At 38.5% G+C, this 24,606-nt stretch overlaps 1 protein-coding gene across 1 annotated transcript in view; it reads left to right on the forward strand.

Moving 5' to 3' along the window:
• The window catches only part of RP1 (RP1 axonemal microtubule associated), a 195,451-nt gene that overhangs the window by 110,727 nt on the left and 60,118 nt on the right, over window positions 1-24,606 (forward strand). The window contains exons 17-19 of the mRNA XM_075214421.1: window positions 5,131-5,274; window positions 13,201-13,400; window positions 15,327-15,413. Coding sequence (XP_075070522.1) covers window positions 5,131-5,274; window positions 13,201-13,400; window positions 15,327-15,413 — 431 coding nt within the window. The remainder of the gene's footprint in view (window positions 1-5,130; window positions 5,275-13,200; window positions 13,401-15,326; window positions 15,414-24,606) is intronic.

Raw genomic sequence — 24,606 nt, forward strand, 5'->3', positions numbered from 1 at the left:
CTGCTTTGAATCCATTCTGAGCGCAAACCACTGGGGAGTGCTAAAAATTATTTGGTAGATACTGCTGACAGATATGACTTTTGACAGCCAGAAATATTTATGCACAATTATGGGGGAACACCCCAAAAGCACTGAGGAGTGCTAAAATTGTTTGGTAGATACTGCTGACAGATATGACTTTTGACAGCCAGAAATATTTATGCACAATTATGGGGGAACACCCCAAAAGCACTGAGGAGTGCTAAAATTGTTTGGTAGATACTGCTGACAGATATGACTTTTGACAGCCAGAAATATTTATGCACAATTATATGGGGGAACACCCCAAAAGCACTGAGGAGTGCTAAAAATTATTTGGTAGATACTGATGACAGATATGACTTTTGACAGCCAGAAATATTTATGCACAATTATGGGGGACACCCCAAAAGCACTGAGGAGTGCTAAAAAATATTTGGTAGATACTGCTGACATATATGACTTTTGACAGCCAGAAATATTTATGCACAATTATGGGGGACACCCCAAAAGCACTGAGGAGTGCTAAAAATTATTTGGTAGATAATGCTGACAGATATGACTTTTGACAGCCAGAAATATTTATGCACAATTATGGGGGACACCCCAAAAGCACTGGGGAGTGCCAAATATTAACAAAAAATAATAAACCTCTATCCTCCTCTCTTCTCTAGCGATTTTGGTTAGAGCAATTGCAAGAACAATATTGTATTCTCTGTCCCTGCTCTAATCAGCCTGTGACTACACCCTGCTCTCTCCCTCTGTCAAATGGCGATGGATTGCTGTGGAGGCGTGTATTTATAAAGTTGAAGTATCGTGAGAACCGAGCCCCGAGATCCGACGACGTCACAATGACGTTCGGCCTCGATTTGGATTCGGAACGGGCGGGAGAGTACCGAGCTGCTCGGCTCAGTACTCGGATATCCAAAGTTCGGGTGGGTTCAGTTCTCAGGGAACCGGACCCGCCCATCTCTAGTTGCAATTAACTGCCAGGGTAGCAAAGTGAAGTCCTGCATCAACGAGTGACCACCTGTATTACGTGTTTCTCCACATCTGTGGTTTTATCAGAGACCAATCAGAGATCAATCTATAGGTGTTAACTATTGTAAACATTGTGGTATGTTTAATATAAGTATACTTGGGTTTTATTGCTTATTGTTTGCACAGATAGTGCTTTTTTGTTTCATGTTACATTTTCCATATTTTAAAGGGGTGGAAGAATCTTTCAAATAACAAATAGTCTGACGAACAAAGGGATGTACAGCACAAAATGCTCTATGATTGCCTGTGATATTTTTCTTTAATAAGTCCCATATATGAGTTTTTTTGTTCAAATTTCTAATAAGTAATTTATGAAATCCAGCACAAATACTTTCTTTAGAACAACGCCAGTGTTATTAGACTGGCTATAAAAATAGATGACAGTAAAACATGTAATTACCTGAGAACATAATAGGCAACATAATAGGCTAGATGTTGGGTAATTAAAGCAAAATCATTTAAAAAGCCACAGAAAGCCTATGTGCTTTGGAAGAAAATTACAATCAAAATAAAAGTTTTGTTATGTAAAACTTTGCAATTTATTTGAAAATGAATTTCTTTCATTTTTTATTTATATTGTTATTGTACTCATTATCTTGTACTGTATGTTGAGTACCTTCCACCACTTGAATTTAGCAGTATTGTCGTGTTTTATAAAGTGGTTTCTCCAGCCAGTTTAGAAGTGTGCTTAATGTCAAACAGAATGTTATGGGAAACACTATGTCCCGGGCAGACATCAGTGCTTCAGAATACTTTAGCTATGATAAAATATCTGTATTCTAATGACAAGGAAACATAAATTGTGTCATTACATGAACTTCCGTATGCTATGTTTTCTAGCTGGAAATCAGTCATGTTCTAAAATGTCCATGTGTCACCAGCATGTTAGTAACTAGTAACCACTAGCCCCATAGGAAAAGTATCAAACAGCTCCAATACCCAGCTCCATCATTCCAGCCCTAACTGTTGTCATAGCTTGTATCATAAATTCCAACCATCCAAGAACAGTTTGGTGATGAACAATGCCTTTTCCAGCATGATTGAGCACCTTGCCATAAGGCAAAAGTGATAAATAAGTGGCTCGGGGATCAAAACATCGATACCTTTGGGTCCATGGCCAGGAAACTCCCCAGACATTAATCCCATTGAGAACTTGTGGTCAATCCTCAATAGGCGGGTGGACAATCAAAAACCCACAAATTCTGACAAACTCCAAGCATTGATTAGGCAAGAATTGGTGGCCATTACTCAGTATGTGGCCCAGAAGTTGATTGACAGTATGCCAGGGCGATTTGCAGAGGTCTTCAAAAAGAAGGGTCAACACTGCAAATATTGACTCTTTGCATAAACTTAATGTAATTGTCAATAAAAGCCTTTGACACTTATGAAATGCTTGTAATTTTACCTCAGTATACCATAGCAATAACTGAAGCAGCAAACTTTGTGAAAACCAATACTTGTGTCATTCCTCAAAAGTTTTTGGCCATGACTGTACAATTACTACAGTATGTTCCTTATGATCACTCTGTTTTACTTTATATTTCATCCTTCTGACTACCCCATTGTCCATAATTATATGCACAGCCTAATCTAGGCTATTTCTACAGCATGCTCACTTCTGCATTAGCCTTCTTCCAAAATTACATACTCTCTTCTGAAAAAAAAATACTAGCTTCCTGCTCTCTAAAGGTCTGTATTACAGATCTATAAATCTCCCTTTCTTGATTAATCTGACTTCCTTACTACAAATATTTCTCCATCATACTCTCCACCCAGTCCTCAATTCAATTTTACTTTATACAAGTGGTGGAAGTGGGAGTGTATATGGTGGTATGCCATATCACCACTTCTCCTACTACCTTCATTCTAAAACTATCAAATTCCATCCACAATACATTTTTCATACAGTCACTTCTAAATGTCCACTTCGACCACTGCTTCATAGTGTGACCCTGAGTCCACCTCTTTATAGTAAACAGTGGATTTGACTGTTTATTGACATCCAGAAATGGGAGATAAATTACTGTAGAGGGGCTTTATACTGTAAATAAATAATGTGCATTACTGTATGTGTGCACACCAGTAATTATGAAAAATAAATGTAAAACAAATATTTGAAAATGAAATAAATCCTTTACATTAATATAGGTAAAATATAGACATTACTGTACAATATAAAGTTAGAGATGTACACTAAATCATGTGTGATCCTTTCTAATCCAAACGGAGTAGAACCCAGAAAAATTTCCATAGGCCAGGGGATTTGGGAAGAGCCCCAGCACTACTCAGAGCAGGGATGGTAGTAACTGAGAGGCCACTTCATAGAGACACAAGCCCCGCACTGACCAGCCCGTTGCTGCTTTCCACTATAGTAGGGTGTTTCCATGCACCAGAACTGGCAGTTAACACTGAATTTGTGCTCTTTGGGTGCTGAAGGTCATTAGGTACTGTGTATGACCTATTCTTTCTGCTGAACTGGGCTCAACTATGTATGGGAGTCTGGGACACTATTTCAGGCAGTAGAAGATGTACTAGTTGCCCTGTTAAGGATGTAGCAATAGTGTACTTGTGTCACACCTGTCTGTACCCAGACTGGGTTGTGTCTCTGGAGCTGGACTGATGACTACGTGGACAAAGCTGGGTGGCCTGATAATATTCCTATGCATGTATTGAATGTACTGGTGCAGATGGTGATTACACTAGCAGGGGAGAGCAAACAGGAACTGGATTGCTGGACCAGACTGTAACCGGAATACTGGACCGGACTATAACTGGAATGCTGTAACTGGAATAGAGCCAGAATGCTGTGAACGGAATGGAACCAGAGTGGATGAAACCAGATTGCTGGAAACAGACTGGATCCAGAATGCAGACTGCACTGTCAGAGCTGGATAGATAGCAAGACTGCAAACTGCTGGAAACCAGGTTGGCGTCTGAAATACAACGTTGGCAATAGGTAAGGGCTCCAGGAAGTCCTTTTATAGTTGTTGTTGTTGATTCCTGATTGGAGACTGCAATCTGCTGGGCAGAAGCAGCACTCTGAGGTGCTCAGATGAATCGGGTTACTATATCCAAGATGGCAGCTCCCATGGACTGGTTTTGGAGGGAATCTGAAATGGAGGCTGTTATCACCTGATTGGCTGAGAGGGATCATGCAACAGAATCCAAGATGGCCATGCCCATACTCTGATTCTGGATGGATCTCTGTAGAGGAGACAGACTGGACAGCATCTTACAGAGAGGTCTGAAACCAGCTGAGCCTGAGGACCACAGGGACAACTTGGAAAGGCAGAGAAGATGTAAGTGACAGAACCTGAGAGCCTGGTGTGTGACAACTTGGCTTTTTGGTTTCTTTCTCCAGGTAATGGAACAGGCATAAATGATTGTGCAGTATGTGTGCAAATACTAGTAATTATGAGAAACACAAAGAACTGCATCTATTATAATATAGGTAAAACAGAGACATAAGAGTATAGTGTAAAATTATATATATATATATATATCTTGTAGCAAGAGCACCTACTTGTGACACGGACACCCTGCAGACCTCAGTCACACAGACCACTTCTTGTTGCAAATCAAACGGTGCTTTATTGTTGGTATCACAATAACAGCAACACCAGGCAATCTACCACTTATTGTTCCCTAACTGGACACCAGCCACAAGCTGGCATCAGGTACAATGCACATATGCCCAGTTCAGTCTTTTATAGTTGAGACTCCTCCTACAGTCTTGGCTTGAGGGACAAGCGACACTCCCACTTTGCCTTCAAAAAGGAGTTCCCAGTAGATGTTCTGTAACCTCTCTTGATTGCAGACACCTTGTCAGCTTTCTGCTGTTGCTGTGTTAGACAACTCAAAGCATGCAAGTTAAATCCCATTTCTTACTTCTACTTTGTAACATATGTCTCAGAACCGTATATATTACTTGCAGACTGTCAGACAAATAGCTTATTCTTCTCTTTGTTACAATATATATCCTGTATATATACAGTTTTGTGCAGGGTACATTTGGAGCAGCCTGTGCAGCACAGCCAAACACATTCAGTAAGTTTTTCTTTTTCATTTTAGTTGGAAGAGAAAAGCCTATGGGAACATCTGCAACACTCAGCCAGAAAAAGGAAGACATCCTGAACCATGAAGTGATTACTGAAGCAGAGGGGCTCGTGGCTCGGAGCCCATCAGTAGCCCAACCCAGGCCACCCTCAAGCAAAAGTGAGTTGTTGAATCAGTGCCATCCTGCACAATATCAGGTGTTGATCGTAACAACCAATCAGATTCTAGCTATCATTTCCTAGAATGCACTAGATAAATGATAGCTAGAAGTTCAATGGTTGCTATGGGCAACGCCTCCACTTTTCCTTTTTGGAAGGTTTGATAAATCTACCCCACAATGAGTCAAATAACCACAGATTTTTACCATGTTCTCCCCAGCTCAATGTAAATTTGTCAGTTTGTGTTTGGCATGTGATAAGAGAGTAGTAAAGGAATCCAGCATGCAAGCATTTCTATGCAATGGATCTATGAAACATAATTAAGAGAGATGACAACCTCACCCCCCTACTGAACCTATAACTTAGTATTAGACTGAATTAATCTGCACATAGTTAATTAATTGCCATGAAGAGCTTGTTTTATATCAGTTAATCAAATAAACTCAGATGACTTGATTCAGAAAGTCGGTGCTAATTTTGGTAATTGACAAATCTTCCAAGTGAAATGGGTCAGGAGGATGTGCGTGAATCCATGTAGAAAGACAAAGAGTAAAGAAAATCATTAGTGTGGCAAGACAATCACATGCTGTTTTCTTGCTGCACTTATCTGCTTTGCTTATGGTTTACTTTATATACATTTTGTATGGAAAGTAGCATTTGCATGAAGGTGGAAAAATTATAATTTTTAGTTAAGTGGTACATTGGCATCAAGATATCTGATCTGTAACAATAAATGAACTGTTATTAACTGATTTGTTCTTAAAGTAGAGTTGATATTGCCCTAAAAATTATGAGTGAAATTAATAATTATGTACCCCACCAGCTTACTGGGCTGTATCTATTAACATTTTGGGAGGAAAAAAAAAAGTTAGGCAATACCAAGAAATGCAAAAAGAAAAAGAAAGAACATTGAAAAAAAATAAAAAAATAGAAGCCCCTGTGTCACTTTTTGTGACAAGGATCCACAAATACATTCAGTTGGATACAGGCCACATTGAGAGCTTTGCAAGTTGTCCATTGCTTGGGAAGCTAGAATCCTGCAGCTGCCAGTAACATTTAGCATATAGCTGCTAGTGGGTCCCTCTCTGAGTAAGCGGAAAAGCAGGGAAGTGTGAATACATAGTGACATGGAGGCCTGGTCTACACTAGCCACCAGATTGAGGGTTGTAGTCAACAAAATGGGCCGCCTTATGTACAGTTTAAGGTGTTTGCTCAAAGCTAGCTACCGTATTGGAAGTTTTGCTCTACACTAGCCAACAGGTTTTGGCTAGTCACCATACTGGGGGAGATCTTCTGCACACTATTCTGACAGGACCCAGTAATTGCAGAAGTACATTCCACAGCCAGAACTTTTGTATCCTGACCATCAGTGTCACCGTTGTATGGACTTTGCCAATGTGGATTTACCCTTTTTGAAAAAAACTAATTTGCCACCTTCTTTCATGTTTTTTGATTCTTTAAAAGATGTCCTATTGCAGACATGTTTGCCAAACTATTGTGAATTAATCCCTTACTCCAATGGTCCTGTGAACGTATGAATTTATTGTTTTATTGACCTCTTCAATGTGTGACCAATGTTCTGCTTGCTGCTTACCTACCTGTAGCCTCTTTGCCATAGTCTTACCTTCCATGACATAACCATAGCCTTGACCTGTGAGGACATGGGTATGTTCTATGTTAGCCACCAGATTGGACGTATTCTATACATCTATATCAGGAAATACTTGGACAGTCACACAATTTTCATAATTTTTGCTCTCTACACCCCTACAATGGTATTGAAATTGAACAATGGACATGCAATTGAAGTGCAGCTTTAATTCAAGGGGTTGAACAAAAATATTGTATGAAACGTTTAGAAATTACAACAACCATTTTTATACACAGTCCCCTATTGTCAGGGGCTCAACTGTAATTGGAAATTTAAACATAATCATAAAGAAAATGTTCATTTTTAACAATTTGTCGCAAATTCTTTGCTGGCAATGACTGGGTGAAGTCTGGAAACCATGGACATCACCAACTGTTGGGTTTCCACCTGTGTCATGCTTTGTCAAGCCTTTACTGCAGCTGTCTTCAGTTGTTGTTTGTTCGTGGGTCCTCCTGCCTTCAGTTTTGTCTGCAGCAAGTGAAATGCATGCTCAAGCAGGTTGAGATCAGGTGACTGACTCAGCAATTGAATATATTTCATTTATTTGCCTTAGGAAACTCCTGGGTTGCTTTCACAGTATGTTTTGGGTCATTGTCCATCTGTACTGTGAAGTGCCGTCCAATCAACTTTGCAGAATTTGACTGCATCTGAGCAGACCGTATATCCCTATATATTTCAGAATTCATCCGTCTGCTTCTGTCTTCTGTCACATCATCAATAAACACTAGTGACCCAGTGCCAGTGGAGGCCATGAATACCCATGCCATAACACTGCCTTCACCGAGTTGTACATATGAAGTGGTATGCTTTATATCATGAGCCATTCCAAACCTTCTCCACAATATTTTCTTACCACCGTTCTTGTACAGGTTGATCTTAGTTTCATCTTTCCAAAGAAGAGCTACGCTAGCTTATTTAGATGTGTGTTGATGTTCTAATCTGGCCTTTCTATTCTTGATGCTTGTGAATGATTTGCACCTTGTGGTGAACCCTCTGTATTTGGTCTTGTGAAGTCTTTTCTTTATGGAAGACTTTGATAATGGTATGCCTACCTCCTGGAGAGTGGTCTTCACTTGGTTGGATGTTGTGAAGGGGTTTTTCTTTACCATGGAAACAATCCTGGGATCATCCACCACTGTTGTCTTCCATGGATGTCCAGCGCTTTCTGTGTTACCAAACTCACCAGCGCATTCTTTTTTTCTCAGAATGTTCCAAACTGTTGATTTGGCCACTCCTAAGGTTCCCACTATAACTCTGATGGATTTTTTGTTTTTGCAGCCTAAGGATGGCCTGTTTCACTTCCATTGAGAGGTCTTTTGAACACATTTTGTGGGTTCGCAGCAGCTTCCAAATGCAAATGCCACACTTGGAATCAACTCCAGACTATTTTCCTGCTTAACTGATAAAGAATAATGAAGGAATAGTCCACACCTGTTTATGAAACAGCTTTTGAGTCAGTTATCCAATTACTTTTGGTCTCTTAATATAATAGTAAATCCTAAACCCTTCCTCAAATTTGGATGTAAATACCCTCAAATTAAAGCTGATAGTCTACACTTTACATCCACTATATGACTTTAACTTGTATATAATTAGGTTAACAGCTAGAATAACAAAAATTGAGTCAGTGTCCAAATATATAGAGACCTAACTGTATATACTAACCACCAAGAGAGATTGTAGTGAGACAGGTGTCTCACTACCTGGATGGAGAGAGACAGGTGTCTTTGGAGGACAGAGATAGTAGATGGGGCCTGAAATGGAGTGATATGGTAGTTTGTATAGGTGAAGTGTGTTTGTATTGGAATATGTGTTATTGGATGTGTGTTTTGTTTGTAATATATGTATTTTGATTGGCATGTGGGGCTTTAGGATGCATTCCATGTCCATACCACAGCATGTGGAACCTCCTCTCACTGTCACTTTACATTGGTGTATCTATATCATTTGTCAAAGGATTAGCTCTAGAGATTTCCATCACCTGATTTGTATATATATTTTGTTCTTTACTAAGCAGTCATCTATTGTGTAACATTTAACATGCTGTGATGACATAGCCATCAGATTGGGGGGAATGGTCTATGCTAGCCACCAAATTGTATGTATTCTTTATATGCTAGCCAGTAGGATGGGCTTTCTGCTCTTTATATTAGCCACCAGAGAAGACTCTATGTTGAACTTATTTGAATGGGGTGTGTGGGGGTCATACCTGTTTATCATGTTGTAAGTGCCACAAAATTTTTACCAAGGGACAATCTATCTTGGGCCAAGAAGACCTTAAGCTGGGTACATCATGGGCACCCTTTAGGGCATATACAAGGCATCTTGCTGGGCATATTACTTGACATAGTACATCTTTGTTTGCCATTTAATATACTGTGGCACAATACAGCTTGTTTTTTGTCATATTATATTTTGTGCATAACACTTGTTACATTAGATATTGTTGGGATTATTGGCATATTACGTGTTGTTGGGAATATTACTGTTTAGCTATCATAGCATGGGGCCGTATACTTGAGCATGAAGCTGTTTTTCTGGCATAAAACTGTATTTGCTGGGCATTGTGATTGAATACATAGTAATTACATACCCTGTGTGCTAACTTTACTTTACCAACACATTATGGTATTGCACAGCAGGATATCATTATTTGCGGTGCCACACATGTTCGGTGTTAACTATCTCAAAGTACTTTGTGTTATGCACCATATACAAAAACATACAAAATATATCATAAATATGTCCCTTTCACTGTACCACCAAGTATTAGAATCAGAATAACATGCACACAACTATGAAGAAAGACATAGAATGCATACCCTTGCCTAATGTTCTATCAAAATAATAATAATATGCTCTAAAGATTTAATTTTACTGCTATCCAACTTCAAATAATCAGTTCCATAATAAATTATGATCTATTGAATTTTATGAAAAAAATGCCTTGCTAAAGTTGTAAATTCATTTCTGCAATTAATATGGATGTGCTTACATTCTAATCACTTCATAATGAGCCTAAAACATTCTGATGTTTAATAATGTGCTTGATAATAGCTGTTATATTAAGAGACCAGATTACGAGCTGTATTCATTGTAGGCAATTGATTCTGAAAATACACATTTCTAACTCAGTGTAGCTGTGCCCATGTTATCTCTACATGCAAAAAAATAAATAAAGACAAATATATATATATATATATATATATATATATATATATATATATATATATATATTTGTCTTTATTTATTTTTTTGTATATTATATATATATATATATATATATATATATATATATTGTATGATTACCATGTTATATTTTAAATATATCCTTATATTTTTTGACTAGATGACTCATTTTAAAAGTGTTCCGTATAGGACTGCAATACTGTCAGTGATAGTAGACTACACCCAGATATGAGGCTCACTAGAAAAAACATCTTATTTTGTTCCAAATTGAAACTTACATTTTCCAAGGAATAATGTAGCCTCTTACCCAGTGGTCAAAGTGGAAATTTAGAAGTGGCAGAATGGAAATTTGGAAGTGGCCATATAGAAAATGTAAGTAAATAGAATTTGCTAGTTTTAGAATGAAGGCAATTGTAAAAATGGCAGTATGGCCTACCACCGTATACACCCCCACATAGATCACTGCACTTACGGTAAAATAAAAAGAATATTAGTCCATATATAGGAAGGATAGGTTGGATAAAAAGTAAAATAACACCATTACAAGTGAACCATGAGTGTAGTAATCCCGTAGTCAGGTTGGCACTGTTAAATAAATCTACAATTATCGGCTACTCACGGCAATAGGCGGATATAGATTAGAGCTGAAGTGTGTGATATCAGTGGGGGAGAGAACAGTATTACAAAATAAAGGAGAGATTGCAGCTGGGGGAGAGAGTGATGGTAATTGCACAATATGTCAGTGCTTTATAAATAAAAGATAAATATATGGCAATGCAAAAGTGGTAGATGCCAGCAGGGAAGAGTGAGAGATGCATTGGAGATAGGGTTAAATGGCAGTAGGTGAAGGAGATGGCAGTGGGGAAATACTGAGAAATGACAATGGAAACAGATCATAGAGAGATGGCAGTGACGCACAGAAGGTATAGAGGAAGTAAGGAGAGATGGTAGTGGGGGGAGAGACAGGTGACTATGGGGGAGAGAGATAGTAGATGGGGCCTGAAAAAGAGTGTTATGGTTGTGTTTGTGTAGTGTTTGAATTGGAATATACAACATTGGATGTGTGTTTTGTTTGTAATATTTGCTTTTTACTTGGCATGTGAGGCTTTAGGATGAGTGCAATGTCTATACCATGGCATGTCGAATATCTTTTGTCAAAGAATTAACTCTAGAGATTGCCATCACCTAATTTGTGTATATATTTTATTCTTTACTAAAGCAGTCATCTATTGTGTAACATTTAACATTCTAAATTACCCTTCAATCAGTTCCTCCTGATAGTACATATACCATAGATTGTGAACTGCTAAGAATTTGTCCATCTGTAAAACACAGGTAACATATTTGATAATCATAATTTCATTCTTATGGCACAACTACAATGGCAGGGCCACTACTCATTATTACTAGGGTTCCTGATGAAACCATTACTGCTTCCTCATTTGCATATGACACCAATATCATTAAGCTGCTAACTGCTAATATCATACAAGCGAGGAAATAAAATAATACACAGAACTTAAACATTTCTGGAGAGAAATAACGAACAGTATAATATAGACTGCATACAGATTTTGTTGTACTTTGTTAAAGGGGTTCTTCAATCAAATTAATATATTTCCCTCCCTTGACGGGTTTATATTGCCTTTCCCAATGGTAACTGGCTTCATGTCTTTCTTGCCTATCCAGTGAGCAAGCAGTGTGCACACACTGTACAATGCTAGTGTGTCTGCTAATTGACCTGGGGAACCCCTTTAATTCACGATTCAATTATCAGAATCTCAGTTATGAGAAAAACTGTCAGAGCAAGATTTATTTACACTAGAGAAGAGATTATTAAGTATGATTAAGTATGATATAAATAAAAGCAATAAAACCGTGGAACATACTCCCACAAGAACTGGTGTTGGCAGACACTTTAAATAAATTCAAGAAAGGATTGGACATTGTCTTAGCAAAACAGAATTCCTGGCAATTAAAAGCACATATGTTGGTATATTGTTGATCCAACAATACACCAACATCGTCCAATTGCCAGTAAAGAGCCTAGAAGGGATTCTTCCCCTAAGACAATCTGAATTCTGCTTTATTGAGTTAGTTTGCTGCCATCTGGATCAACTGGGGTTTCTCAAGGAGATACAGCTGAACTTGGTAAGCATAAGTCTATTTTTAACTAGAGATGCTCAGGCTCGGTTTCCTGAGAACCGAATACACCCGAACTTAGCAGATCCAAGTACCGAGCCGGGCTCGGTACCTTCGCACTTTTTCGGATTTAAAAACGAGGCAAAATGCCGTTTTTGATGTCGTCGGATCCCACGATTTTTGGATTCCTTTTTAAGATCCAACATAACGGTGGGTGAGAGGGTGAACCCCCACTGCAGTGTGCCAAAGTGTCCTAGATGTGCTATGAACTGCAGTGTGTGTGTGTGTCATTGCTCTGTCGCTTACCATCCAGCCAGGTAGCTGCAGTATTTGTCCGAAAGTGTAGGAAAATAATATTGTGATATGTGAGGTTGTCAAAATTGACTGCAAATGACTTGAACTTAGTGTTATTGAGGTTAATAATAATGTAGGAACAAAAAAAGAGCAAAATTATGTGATTTTAGCATATATTAGGATTTTATCTAAAATATCCAAAACCAAAACACGAAGCTAATCCAGATCCAAAACCAAAACCAGTTAACGGGGGTCAGTGAGCATCTCTATTTTTAACCTTAATTATGTGAATATGTAACTATATGGCTGAGATGAAATTGCTGCAACATTTCATGTGAATTGAATCGATAATAAGGTGTAAAGTTCCAGCAAAACAATTTTCAAGTGTGTTTCTAAATTTGCACGCTGTGTAATGAATGAAGATGGAACTTTGACCAGTTCATTCTGCAGTGCAGTGTGGATATGGGTAGGATTGGGAACACTTGTCAGATACTGATGACGAAATAAGCAACAGTTTGCTGTCAAATTATATTAACAAGGTAAATATTTCATGGAACAGGTTTGAATATTTTACTCATCTATACTATATAGTATTTATATAACACCTAAGCTATGTATGCTTGTTAATCAATGGTAACTTTACTATTGTAGATGGTAGAAAGCTCAGTAGCTATGGAAATCCTACTCATTCTTCAGATGAATGGAAAGTGTCCATCCTGACCGGCAGTGCTGGACCGTCAGCTGATGTCACCCTGTGGGTATATGGAAACAAAGGGGCCACGGGTCCTATCATCCTTGGAGCTGGCAACAAAGATCATCTCTTTCAACCTAGACAGGAAGATGATTTTGAGGTAATTACACTGAACACAATGCTACAATATTTATATGTAAATAAAAATGCAAATACTTCAAAGGGTGACAAATAGTATCTTAATTGAGAACTTGCTTAGAGAAAATTTATAATATTTTTGGTTAAAAAAGCAAGTTCCGCCCATCATGTATGCAATACCCATAAGGATCCCTCTTGAACAAAACTAATTATTATTCTCCTATCCAACTGTGTAGAACATTTACTAAATATGATGATAATAAAACAATTGAATTCATTAATTCATACATTGCATTCCAGAAAGGTAATTTAAGTGGCCCATTGCAGAAGTAAGAACCACAACGTATAAATAAAAAGGTTATTTAATAGACTACAAAAAGCACTAATGTTTTCCAGATTGGAAATTAAACATCTAAAACATAATCAGTTGACTATTGACTTCTCACTAGAGATAAAGCCAAAGAAAACCAGAAACATAGATACAGTACATTATATTCCATTAATTTATTACCATGGCCAGTAAAAAGAGGTAATTCCAAGTACACACTATGGTACTTTATAACAGCTGGGCATAGTGTACCATCACTGTTCATTTTCACCAGTTTATGGAGACCAAGATGCCGTCCTTTGTATGCAGAGCCTTCTGGTACATCCATGAAATTTAAATAAGCACGATTGGTACAAGAAGTGGTATATTTAAGGGATGCTTTTCGGAAATGCAATTGTTTAGTCATTCATAGCTACAGGGAAGGAAACTGTACTTATCCATAATGGCTACAGGGAAGGATAAGTGCCATGTTCATCATAGTTACAGAAAAGGATAAGGCCAGCAGGATTGAGATTCCAGGACATGACACATAGGAGAAATAAACAGTCCTTTACTATAAAAATATAAATAAAAAACAACACAAAGTTTTCGTCTATTAATACACCTTAATTGAAGTGACTCGAATCTGTCGGAAAAGATTTAAGGACTTCAGAAAAAAGGGTTTTCAGGGTGCTACAATTGTTTATAAAACCATTGCTTAAAACTTTCTGGACATTGGTGGCTAGGACATGGTTAGGTTGGCAGTATACAAATAAGGAAAATGGAATGCCACAATTACTTTTCTAGGAATAGTCATCCAGTAAAAGTCCCTCAAAGAGCAAGAATTATAATACTTAAGAATGTCACAAACAGCCACTAAACAATAGCTAACGAAATGTAGATAATTTTTGCATTGTTCAATGGAAATGTTTATTAGTCCACTAAATTGAAAACACTCAATAACAGTTGTGTGCATGACAGAATAACAATAAGGAAATCGTCATCCAAAAAGACAATAACTGCTTTTCTCAAGCTTGCCAAAGGCCACCAGGATGATCCAGAAGGCAATTATTTCTGTGAAGAGTTATATTAATGCGGAACTTTCTGACTTTGGGAGAATTTCTGAATTTGAAGCATTGAATTCCAAGAAGAGAAATGTATCTTCAGCTGAAACTATCAAGACATTTAACTGCTGCTAAGCCCAGCACCACCCGGAAGCCTAAGCATGTGTAGCTCCCTCATACCTAGTACCAGAGGCGGAACTAGCGAGCTGCGGGCCTGGTACAGGAAAGCGGGGAGTAAGGAATGGGGCCCACTGCTTGTTAGCTCCCCGTGCAGCGGGCCCCATTATCTCCATGGGCACTGCACCTGCTGCACCAATGGTAGTTCCGCCACTGCCTAGTACATGGTGTGTTGGATTTTTAGACCATGTATGTGACATCGTCTGTATAGTAAAAACAGTCTTAAGAAGCGTCAGTAGAGACATACATTTGGTTCAATAAAATGTTTCTGTATGTATACAAATACTACCAAAACGTTACATTAAAATGCTACCTCGGTTGAAGGGTTTTACAATGTCTTAATATGTTAATGAAATAGGAGTACAACTAACAAATAATGTACATGTTTATGTCTTTGCAGATAGGAATATCAAATATAGGGAAAATATACAAGATCAGAGTAGGGCATGATGGAACCGGGCATCACCCTGAATGGGAGCTGGAACGGGTAAGGTTGGTGAAATAAAGGAAGTCTAAGACTCCCAGCTATATTTACTTGGCTCAGGTTGCTACAAGTGTGTGCATGGAGAAGCGGTCATTTTTACTGAGGTTTTTAAACATATTTTTAGATGTCCTTTTTATATTCCTATATTGGATGGAGAAGTGAAAAGCAATGGTGGAAAAAATACTTTTTTTTTTTAAAGATTTTAAAATGAGGAAGTGGTTTGTATTTTGTTCAATTAAATTGTATTTTTTTTAAAGGGTGTGTGTGATTTTTACTTTACATTTTAAGTATTATGTGAGTACTCTCATTAGCCAGTCCATTATAAACCTCTAGGCAGGGGATATTCATTTTACCTGTAGCCTGCTTACCCTGGTTTAGAGGCACCAACCCTGTACTAAGCGTCCTGGGGCAGGTTTTCTCTGTGACTGAGATCTCCAGACTAATGGTGTGCAGCATGTGCAGTTCATGGAGATAATGGGGCCTGCTGCACGGCAGATGCAGAAGGTCAAGGGCACCGGTTCCCTCCTCCACACCTACCTGTACAGAGGCCCACATCTTGCTAGTTCCGCCTCTGCTTGTTATAGTGAGAATGAGCCCCGGCTGTCAGGTGCTGGCTATAGAATTTGCCTGTTAATTTAAAAATGATTTAAAGGCTTACGATACTTATTGGGTATAGTTTTTTGTATGAATTTGGCTTTAGGGGTAAATTTATCAAGCTGTGGGTTTGAAGAAGTGGAGATGTTGCCTATAGCAATCAATCAGATTCTAGTTATCATTTATTTAGTACATTCTACAAAATAAAACATACAAGTGGTAGCGCTAGTGTGACTAAAAGTTAGCTTGTTTAATTAAAAAAGAAGGAATATAAAATAAATATATCAATCAATAATCATGGTCAACGAGCTGGTAAAATAGCACCACATATTGCATGAAATTTCTTATAGGCACCAATGGTCAGCTATGAATACACATTTCCTTGTAACTTAAAAGCGGAATGTCCAGCAATGTGTCCCAGGTATATAGCATCCAAAATCACAGTTGATAATTTCACAGTTTATATATGGAGCTCTAGCACTCTTCAGTGCAGAAAGAAAGTCTCCTAATCAACAGCTGAATAATTGGTATACCTTACAGGGACTGGTATTAATTTCTGGTCTCCTTTTGACAAGTCCTCCAATAAGACTACTATGGAAAGGGATAGCTGATTTACCCCTGTGCCAAGATTCCTAAATTCCAATCTCTGTAGATGCCAGTAAAAAATGTGTATACACGAAAAATAGAGAAAGAAGGTGCATCCAAGCTCGTGTACGTCTTCCTGGCGCGTTAGTCCGCCCCTTTGGTAGACAGTTTCATCAGAGGTATTTGATGAAACCGCCTATCAAAGGGGTGTAGAAACGCGTCAGAAAGACGTAGACGAGCTTGGATGCAACTCCTTTCTCTATTTTTCGTGTATACACATTCTACAAAATGACAGCTAAAATCTGAATGGTTGCTATAGGCAACATCTCCACTTATTCAAACCCGCAGCTTGATAAATTTACCGCTTAGACACAATATTGGTACAGTTATGATGTTTTTAAGAGTGAAATGAGCTGTTCCGACAACCCTAATAACGCGAAATCCGTTCCATCATGTAATAGAAAACAGGAAAAATATTTTATACTAGCTCTACTCGAAGAAACATATTTTTACATGTAACTTATCTGCTTTGAAAATGATTTGCTATTCTGTAGCTTTGTCTTTTGTTGGCAATGCTAATGCTAGCAAGAGGACATAATTCTCGCTGGAGGTTTAATCTCTTACAATATGTCATATTTTGTCTTTGCCGACCCTCTGACAAATACAGCTGGCACAGAAAGTATGTGCTGCTCTTTTTTATTGCTTATGAAAGCTATGTCTACTCGCAGCCTGGATTACAGAACAATAGCAGCCGTATTGCCATGAAGGATTGGAGAGCTAGCACAGGGATAATAACATTGTACAGTCATACTTTATATTTTTGCTTTCACATTGACTGCCTAAGCAGGTTAAGTCCTTCCTTTACTAAAAAATAGGAGGAAAGTCAGCTTTGTGCTGTATTCCTGAAGGGTTGTTCGATTCATAAGTCTCTGCGATTTCTATCCTGATCATATTCCCTTAAAAGCATCAACTGAGTTATTCATAATGACAAGGTATATCCTTCAACATGTAACTATATTCCAGTGCTGAACAGTATGGGCCTGAGTCACTAAGGAGAGCAAAGCATAAAGAATGAGTAATTCTGCAGTTGGACAAAACCATGTTGCATTGGAGGGGGAGGTAAATTAAAAATGTGGGGACAGATTTATAGTTGGGGTAAGACATGTTCTAGATTAACTTTCAATTTCAGTGTAAAAATAAAGCTATCAAGTATTTGTGTGCTAGATGAAAAAACAAGCAGTATTTAACTTATGTGCAAAATAATAAACTAATTTGCACCCCTTGAATTGTAACATGGTTTGTCCCAGAGAACATTTACTCCTTTTTTTTTGCCATACTTTCGTTAATGACTGTTCTATAACGAAATCCTCTGCAAATGCCTATAAAAGCAGATAGTGCAGTAAAAATTCATTTCATGGGTACGGAATTATAAAATTCTGAATGATGTCATAATGTAGATTTAACATTTGTCTTACAGTATGTAACTGTTGGAGTATAAGCTTTTTTTGTGGTTTCCCCCAACTAACATCCTACAGTCCGTACTGAGTATGAAACTGCCTATATGGTAAATACAGCCCTAGTCACAATTAATAGTAATGTAATCTGGGGAAGCATCACATGACCAGCAAAGTGGGGTGATATATCCAATCAGTCAATACACCTGGCATAATAAACTTTAGGGTGTTGTTGGATTTCACAAGCATTTGGGACCTTTAAGAAGGGATTGTCACTGAATTACTGGAAGCTAGGGTGTATTGGTGAAAAAAATAGATATCCCTTTTTTTTTTTTCTTATTGTAGTTGTCTAATGTAAATGTAACACCTACTTTTCCAGCCATGGTGTATGTATCAGTTTGTGTGTCCTGTCTGCGAATTCATTTTTGTACCTTGTATTCCGTATCGCGCAGTGCCCCCACCTTGGTCTGGGTACCTTAGGGTCTTCGTTGGGTAGTGTCTTGGTTGTAGCCCCCCCAGAGGGACACCAAGGAAACCTCCGTCCCCCTACTCTGGACCACAGGCACACCCAAATAATATATTACTACACCAGATTAGTCTTTAGAAACCACAGCGGCACATTTATTAGTGAGCCGCGGACTCCTAAATTTCTTTTGTAGATTCTTTATATAAAAAAATATATCTCTTTAAACAGGATAAGTATCACTAATAACATACACTAAACTCTAACACTTACTTTAACTTTGCTAACACATATCACACAAGTGCAATTTAGTATTAGACCAATGTATACAATCATGCAGTCTTTGTTAATAGGCCATTCAACAGATCACTTCTTCTCAATCTCAAGTGATTTGATAAAACATGCTCCCTTGTCTGTCTTTCCTACAATTTAACATGAATGCAGTATACAATTTACACCCGCTGCTCCCTCTCTTCTTCTTAGGCATAAGCATACAGTCACTTTAATACAAGCTGGCTCCTCAACACACAATTATAGGCTTTCCTACATATAGCAGATAATGCCAAAGGGTTTGGTGCAGTTTTTCTCAGTTTTAAACTCAGTCTCCGTCCCCTAACTAACTGTCCCTACACTTCACCCTTGTTATTATATCACAGTCACATAAAAGGGTATTATATAGTATTCTTCAGGCCTCCCCACCTGTTTCCTAACGGACTAGTAACGCAATACTCAGTCCAAGCAAATCAATAATATGACAACATGAGTTACCTATCCCCACTGTTCTCCAGTATCTGCATCCAAGATGGCTCCTCTCTGCTCAGGTGTCCTGTAAGCTCTCTCAATGAAACGCCTTTTCCTCTCTCCTCTTGCGTCTCTCCCTCTCTGGGGTCTCACTATCACTCAGACCTCCGTTCAGCTCTCCAGTTGTCTTGCTGCAGAGGACTCCCTCAGGATGTCTGCCTTCCTGAGTCCCCCTCAGAATTCCATCTGCCATTTTTAACTGCTCCTTCACAAGCTCCTCATCTCCACTGCATTCTGGGAAATGCAGCCCTCCGCTCCCAGGGAAGACATGTAAAGTGCATGTGAGGTCCACTTGGGTTGACCGCGCCACATAAATATTAAGAGATTATTGTATATTCTTGTTATAGGACCTAATTTCCATGATGGTGCTTGTAAGTCTCCTTGCCGAACTAACCATTTGGTATAGTTCCATTATTTGATTTCTCTTCCCCATAGCCTCTTTATCCCCTTCCAGAGCTTTCCTGTCAGCCTAATGGAGATGTGATAATTCTCTCACCATACAATAATTTGGGAGCATATGTGTGACACCATTCGGGAAAGTCGTGATCTTATTTGCGTTGTGGGCTTGGCCAGAAATGTCTGAAAATGTGACATAGAGCAGGTAAAGAGATGGCAGACACAACGGACTAAGCTTGCTCATAGCCTGTACAGAGGGATAAAATAAACCTATGTCTATCACATTCATTTCATTATGCTAGGCAAATCTATGTACAGAAAATTTTTGCAGTTAGTATCCCTTTAAGGTTAAAAGTAGTTTTCTGCTCTCCTAAACTTCTAGTGGCAGTCTAAAGGGACACTAATCATAAAATATCTGTGCTACATAATGTCCCTCTTCATACAATCTCGTGTCAGGAACCATATAACTTATTTTTTATCACCGCAAGACTGAATCAGAAGGGAAAGCGGTAGAGCAAACAACAATTCACCTTGTTAGTCTTGTGACAGTTTGTTTGAATTAAATCCAGATTTTAATCATTCTGTTTACAAACAATGTTTTAAATTTACCAAATTTGCAGACAAAATCGCAACATGTGTGGTCAGGTTTGGCGTCACTACTATGATTGCCCGCAACTCATCAGACACCTCCCCAAATTCCGTCACCTTTGCCTGTGAGCTTTGATTCCATTCTTGCAAGCACTTCAATATACATGCCATGTATTTGGAGAGTATTGTTCTTTCTTTTAAGATGCTATTTGTTTTTTTTTTTGTGTTTTTAAAAAGCAAACTTATGATCAGGTAATCGGCAAATATTTATCTTCACTTGTTTACTTTCAGACTGGAGTAAAACAACTGCAGCTTGATAGGAAGAATCACTTTGCATAACCAATTATGCCATCTGGCTGCTTTAAATCTGTGTACTTTAGAAATATCAAAACGGAATAGAACTTAAGTCATTATAATTATGCCCACATGATTTTTCCTGCCATATGTTCTATTGTATTTTCTACAGTCCATTTGATTACCACATGCCATAAATCTCACATGATAATTTGAAGGGTGTCAATGAATTCCCTTTGCTGGAGGAAACAATAAGAAATAAGAGATGATCACATTCCCAGCAAACAGCTTTAATTTCTACATCCTTGACTTGGTATTAGAGAGAGGATTGGAAGGAAATACTCAGCGATATTGTCCTTGTGTTCTGCTTTGCTTTGTTCATCAGAGCAAGCGCCTACAAATAGTCTTATTACCCAGAGCTGAGAGCTGGCTTGTAATACAGCTTTGAGTGGTAGAGGACTATAGGGTCTATATATCAAAGGGGCGAAAAGCTCGATGACCAGTGATAGCGACTTTGCCCTATACATCAAGGGGTTCATCCGGCATTAGCGATGTAATCAACGGCAGTGATCCCCACTGGAAATAAGAATCACTGGTGATAGGCTTCCTTAGGCTATATATGGGGAATCTATTTCCCAAACATTGCAGTGACACAAGTACTGCCCCAATCCTTGTTCTGTTATCACCATATCAGGATGATGATAACAAAACAAAATCATAGGAGAATGCGTTATTTTTTTAACAAATATTTTTAAAAATATATATTTTGAATAATTGTTTTCCGTTCCACTACGCACACGTGAACCGGCTAGCCAGGACACGCATGTGCCTTTTCCCTGAGACTAGTCCGGCAAAGCGGCAAGTTAAAACTTACCGTTTGGGCCAGAATCACTGAGGCTCCTCACTCTGATGAGACTACTCTACTCTCCCTCTCTCTCTGATATTTCCAGTAAAAACCATTAAACCCTTCACCAGCTCCCCTTTCTCCATCAATGTCATTGCACAATATCCTTCCAGCCACCAGAGACACAGGGAAATTTAGTCCCCACGGCACCGGCTTCCATAAGGATTTTCAATCTCCACTCGGTAGCGGAGGATACAATGACAGTACAACTAGAGCATTCTTTGTTCAACAGAGCACATTGCTGTAACAGAGTGACAACATAGTAACACATTCAGGAACAGCTCCACCTGCAGTCCTTCCAGTGTAATCGCTCAAGTCTGAGTAGGACTTAATCAACTAAACTCATCTTTCTAGGTAATCTATTATGTCTTTCTCCAGGTAAGGGCTTGGTGAAAATATCTGTGATCATGTCCCTGTTGGACAATATTGCAAGTTGAGAAGACCTTGTCCCTGTAAACCTCTCGAGAAGTGGTGAAGTGGTGCTTCATACTGATGTGTTTGCTTCTTGGATTGACACGTTCTGTTTGTGCCAACTTGAGACATCCTTGGTTATCCTTAAATATTTCTGTAGGTTCTACTTGTTGCTGTCCCAACTCAGCTATCAATTGTCTCAACCATATAACCTCTTGACTTACATGCGCTGCCGCAACATATTCTGCTCCTGTGGAAGAAAGTGTTATAGATGATTGTTTTTTACTTGTTTAACTGATTAGTCCTTTACCAAGCAGAAATATATAACCACTTGTTTACTTTCTGTCAGCAGGGTCTCCAGCCCAATCTGCGACCACATATCTGGTCAGATTACATTTGCTGTTTGCTGGAAGTTTAATTCGCAAGGTGATGGTTCCCTTTAAATAACATATTACTCTTATCAGAGTTCCAGTCCATCTGACTTGGTTTGGAGATCTTTCTATTCAAAACTCCTAGTGCTGTTGTAATTTCAGGTCTGGTAAAAATTGGCAATATACAATAATTTTCCAATTGCTTTTCTCTGGTAATAGTATACCTTGGTTTCTCACTTCTTTTATATAATTGGTTTCCATGGAAGTACTTGCTGTTTTGCATTCCAAACTTCTCAGTAGTTTCCTGTATCCTTTGGTTCTGACTTAGGATGAATTTGCCACTTTTTACTCTTGCTATTTGAATGCTCATATAGTGTTTAAATAGTGCACTATACATCCTAGGTGTTTTGTTTCAAAATCCTCATTCAGAATCTGTAATAATTCAACTTCATCCCCTTCTTGCTCAAAATATACTACAAGATCATCAACATAGGTTAGTAGATAAGGGGCAGCACGGTGGTGTGGTGGTTAGCACTTCTGCCTTACAGCACTGGGGTCATGAGTTAAATTCCCGACCATGGCCTTATCTGTGAGGTGTTTGTATGTTCTGCGGGGGTTTCCTCCGGGTGCTCCAGTTTCCTCTCACACTCCAAGAACATACTGGTAGGTTAATTGGCTGCTAACAAATTGACCCGTGTTTGTGTGTCTCTGTCCGTCTGTGTCTGTGTGTGTTAGGGAATTTAGACTGTAAGCCCCAAGCCCCAAATGGGGCAGGGACTGATGTGAATGAGTTCTCTGTACAACGCTGCGGAATTAGTGGCGCTATATAAATAGTGATGATGATAAAATCCATCCGTCAGTTATTCTATTTGTGTCTAAGCAGGGGTCTGCTTTGCTTCCCACAAAGTCCTTCTGTATGATTGCTTTGTTTGTTTTTGTGTTCCAGGCTCTCGCTGCCTGCTTTTCTGGAGTTTGCATACTAGATCTGGTCTTTGAAGGTCTTTAAATCCCGGTGGATGTTCCATGCAGTGGTGGAACTACCATTGTTGCAGCAGGTGCGGTGCACCGGGGCCCATGAAGATAATGGGGCTTGCTGCACAGGGAACTAGTGAGCTGATGGCCCCGCTTCCCTGCACAGGGGGCCCACAACGTGCTGATTTTGGTTCCATGTAAATGTCTTCCTTTAGCTCACCATGTAAAAACGCTGTCTTGACATCAAAGTGGTTTCATCAATTCATTTCTCAGTTCCTCAACAAATGTCACACTGTTGCTTATAGTTACCTTTTCTTGTTTTGGATTTAAGATTCTGTATCCTTTGGAACATTTGCTGTACCCAACAAGAACCCCTTCCACTGCCTGGTTCCAGCAGTAAGGATGGGTACACACTACAGAAAATTTCTCTTGATGCGATATGATTAACAATTTTACCAACATCTGAAAAACCCAATCAGCATGCTGTGCTCTTCATCTGTCATAACCGTCGGCTGAAAAGACTGCACACTCCATAGAGATCTGCCTATACTGCTGGTCATGAGTGCATACACACTGCAGAACATGAACGACATTGTTCAATTATTGAATGAGGTTTTTAGTCTGGTCATTATTCACCCAGATCACAAGCCCAATTCAATATAAAATTAATCATGTATCCCATTTAAATAAAATTCTTTAAGAAATCCCTATTGTTTTAGAAGAATTTTATTTAAATGGGATACATGATTAATTTTATGTTGCATTGGGGTTGTGACCTGGGTGAATGTTGGGTAATGCACATTTAGTTCCGTTATGTATCTTGTTTAGAAGTAGATACGCTTAAACAGGCCACAAATTGTTCCTCGAACCAGTTCATCAAATCAGCTCAAAAAGTCACCGGAATTTCTTGAAAGTTAAATTTGATTTTAAAACATCAAGCTACATTAAAAAAAGTCTAACAGGTTCAATGTTCAAATAGCTTTCACCATGTATGAGCTTAAATTTTTACATTTCAACTATTTTTTAATGGGTAATATTGAACCCTGAACTGAAACAGAGAACACAAATGACATAATCAAACTTCTAGCATTGATGTGTTTGCTTTTTCCATTTAAACATTGTTAAATACTTTCATACATTTTTCTTATTTAAAAATATTTTTTAGTGTTTAAAATAAAATGTCGATGTAAAAATACTAAGTTTTGCACAAACATAAACATCAGATGTGAACAATGAACGTGAACTGCAAAAGTCATTGACTGCAGATTTTGAACTGCAAATCCGGGCTCTAGTGATTCTACTGCAGACATGTGGTGGTCTTCAAACTGGTGAAATTCTACCAAATTTCAAACAGGTGCAACAT

The sequence above is a fragment of the Mixophyes fleayi genome, chromosome 5, assembly GCF_038048845.1.
Source record: "Mixophyes fleayi isolate aMixFle1 chromosome 5, aMixFle1.hap1, whole genome shotgun sequence".
Classification (NCBI taxonomy): Eukaryota; Metazoa; Chordata; class Amphibia; order Anura; family Limnodynastidae; genus Mixophyes; species Mixophyes fleayi.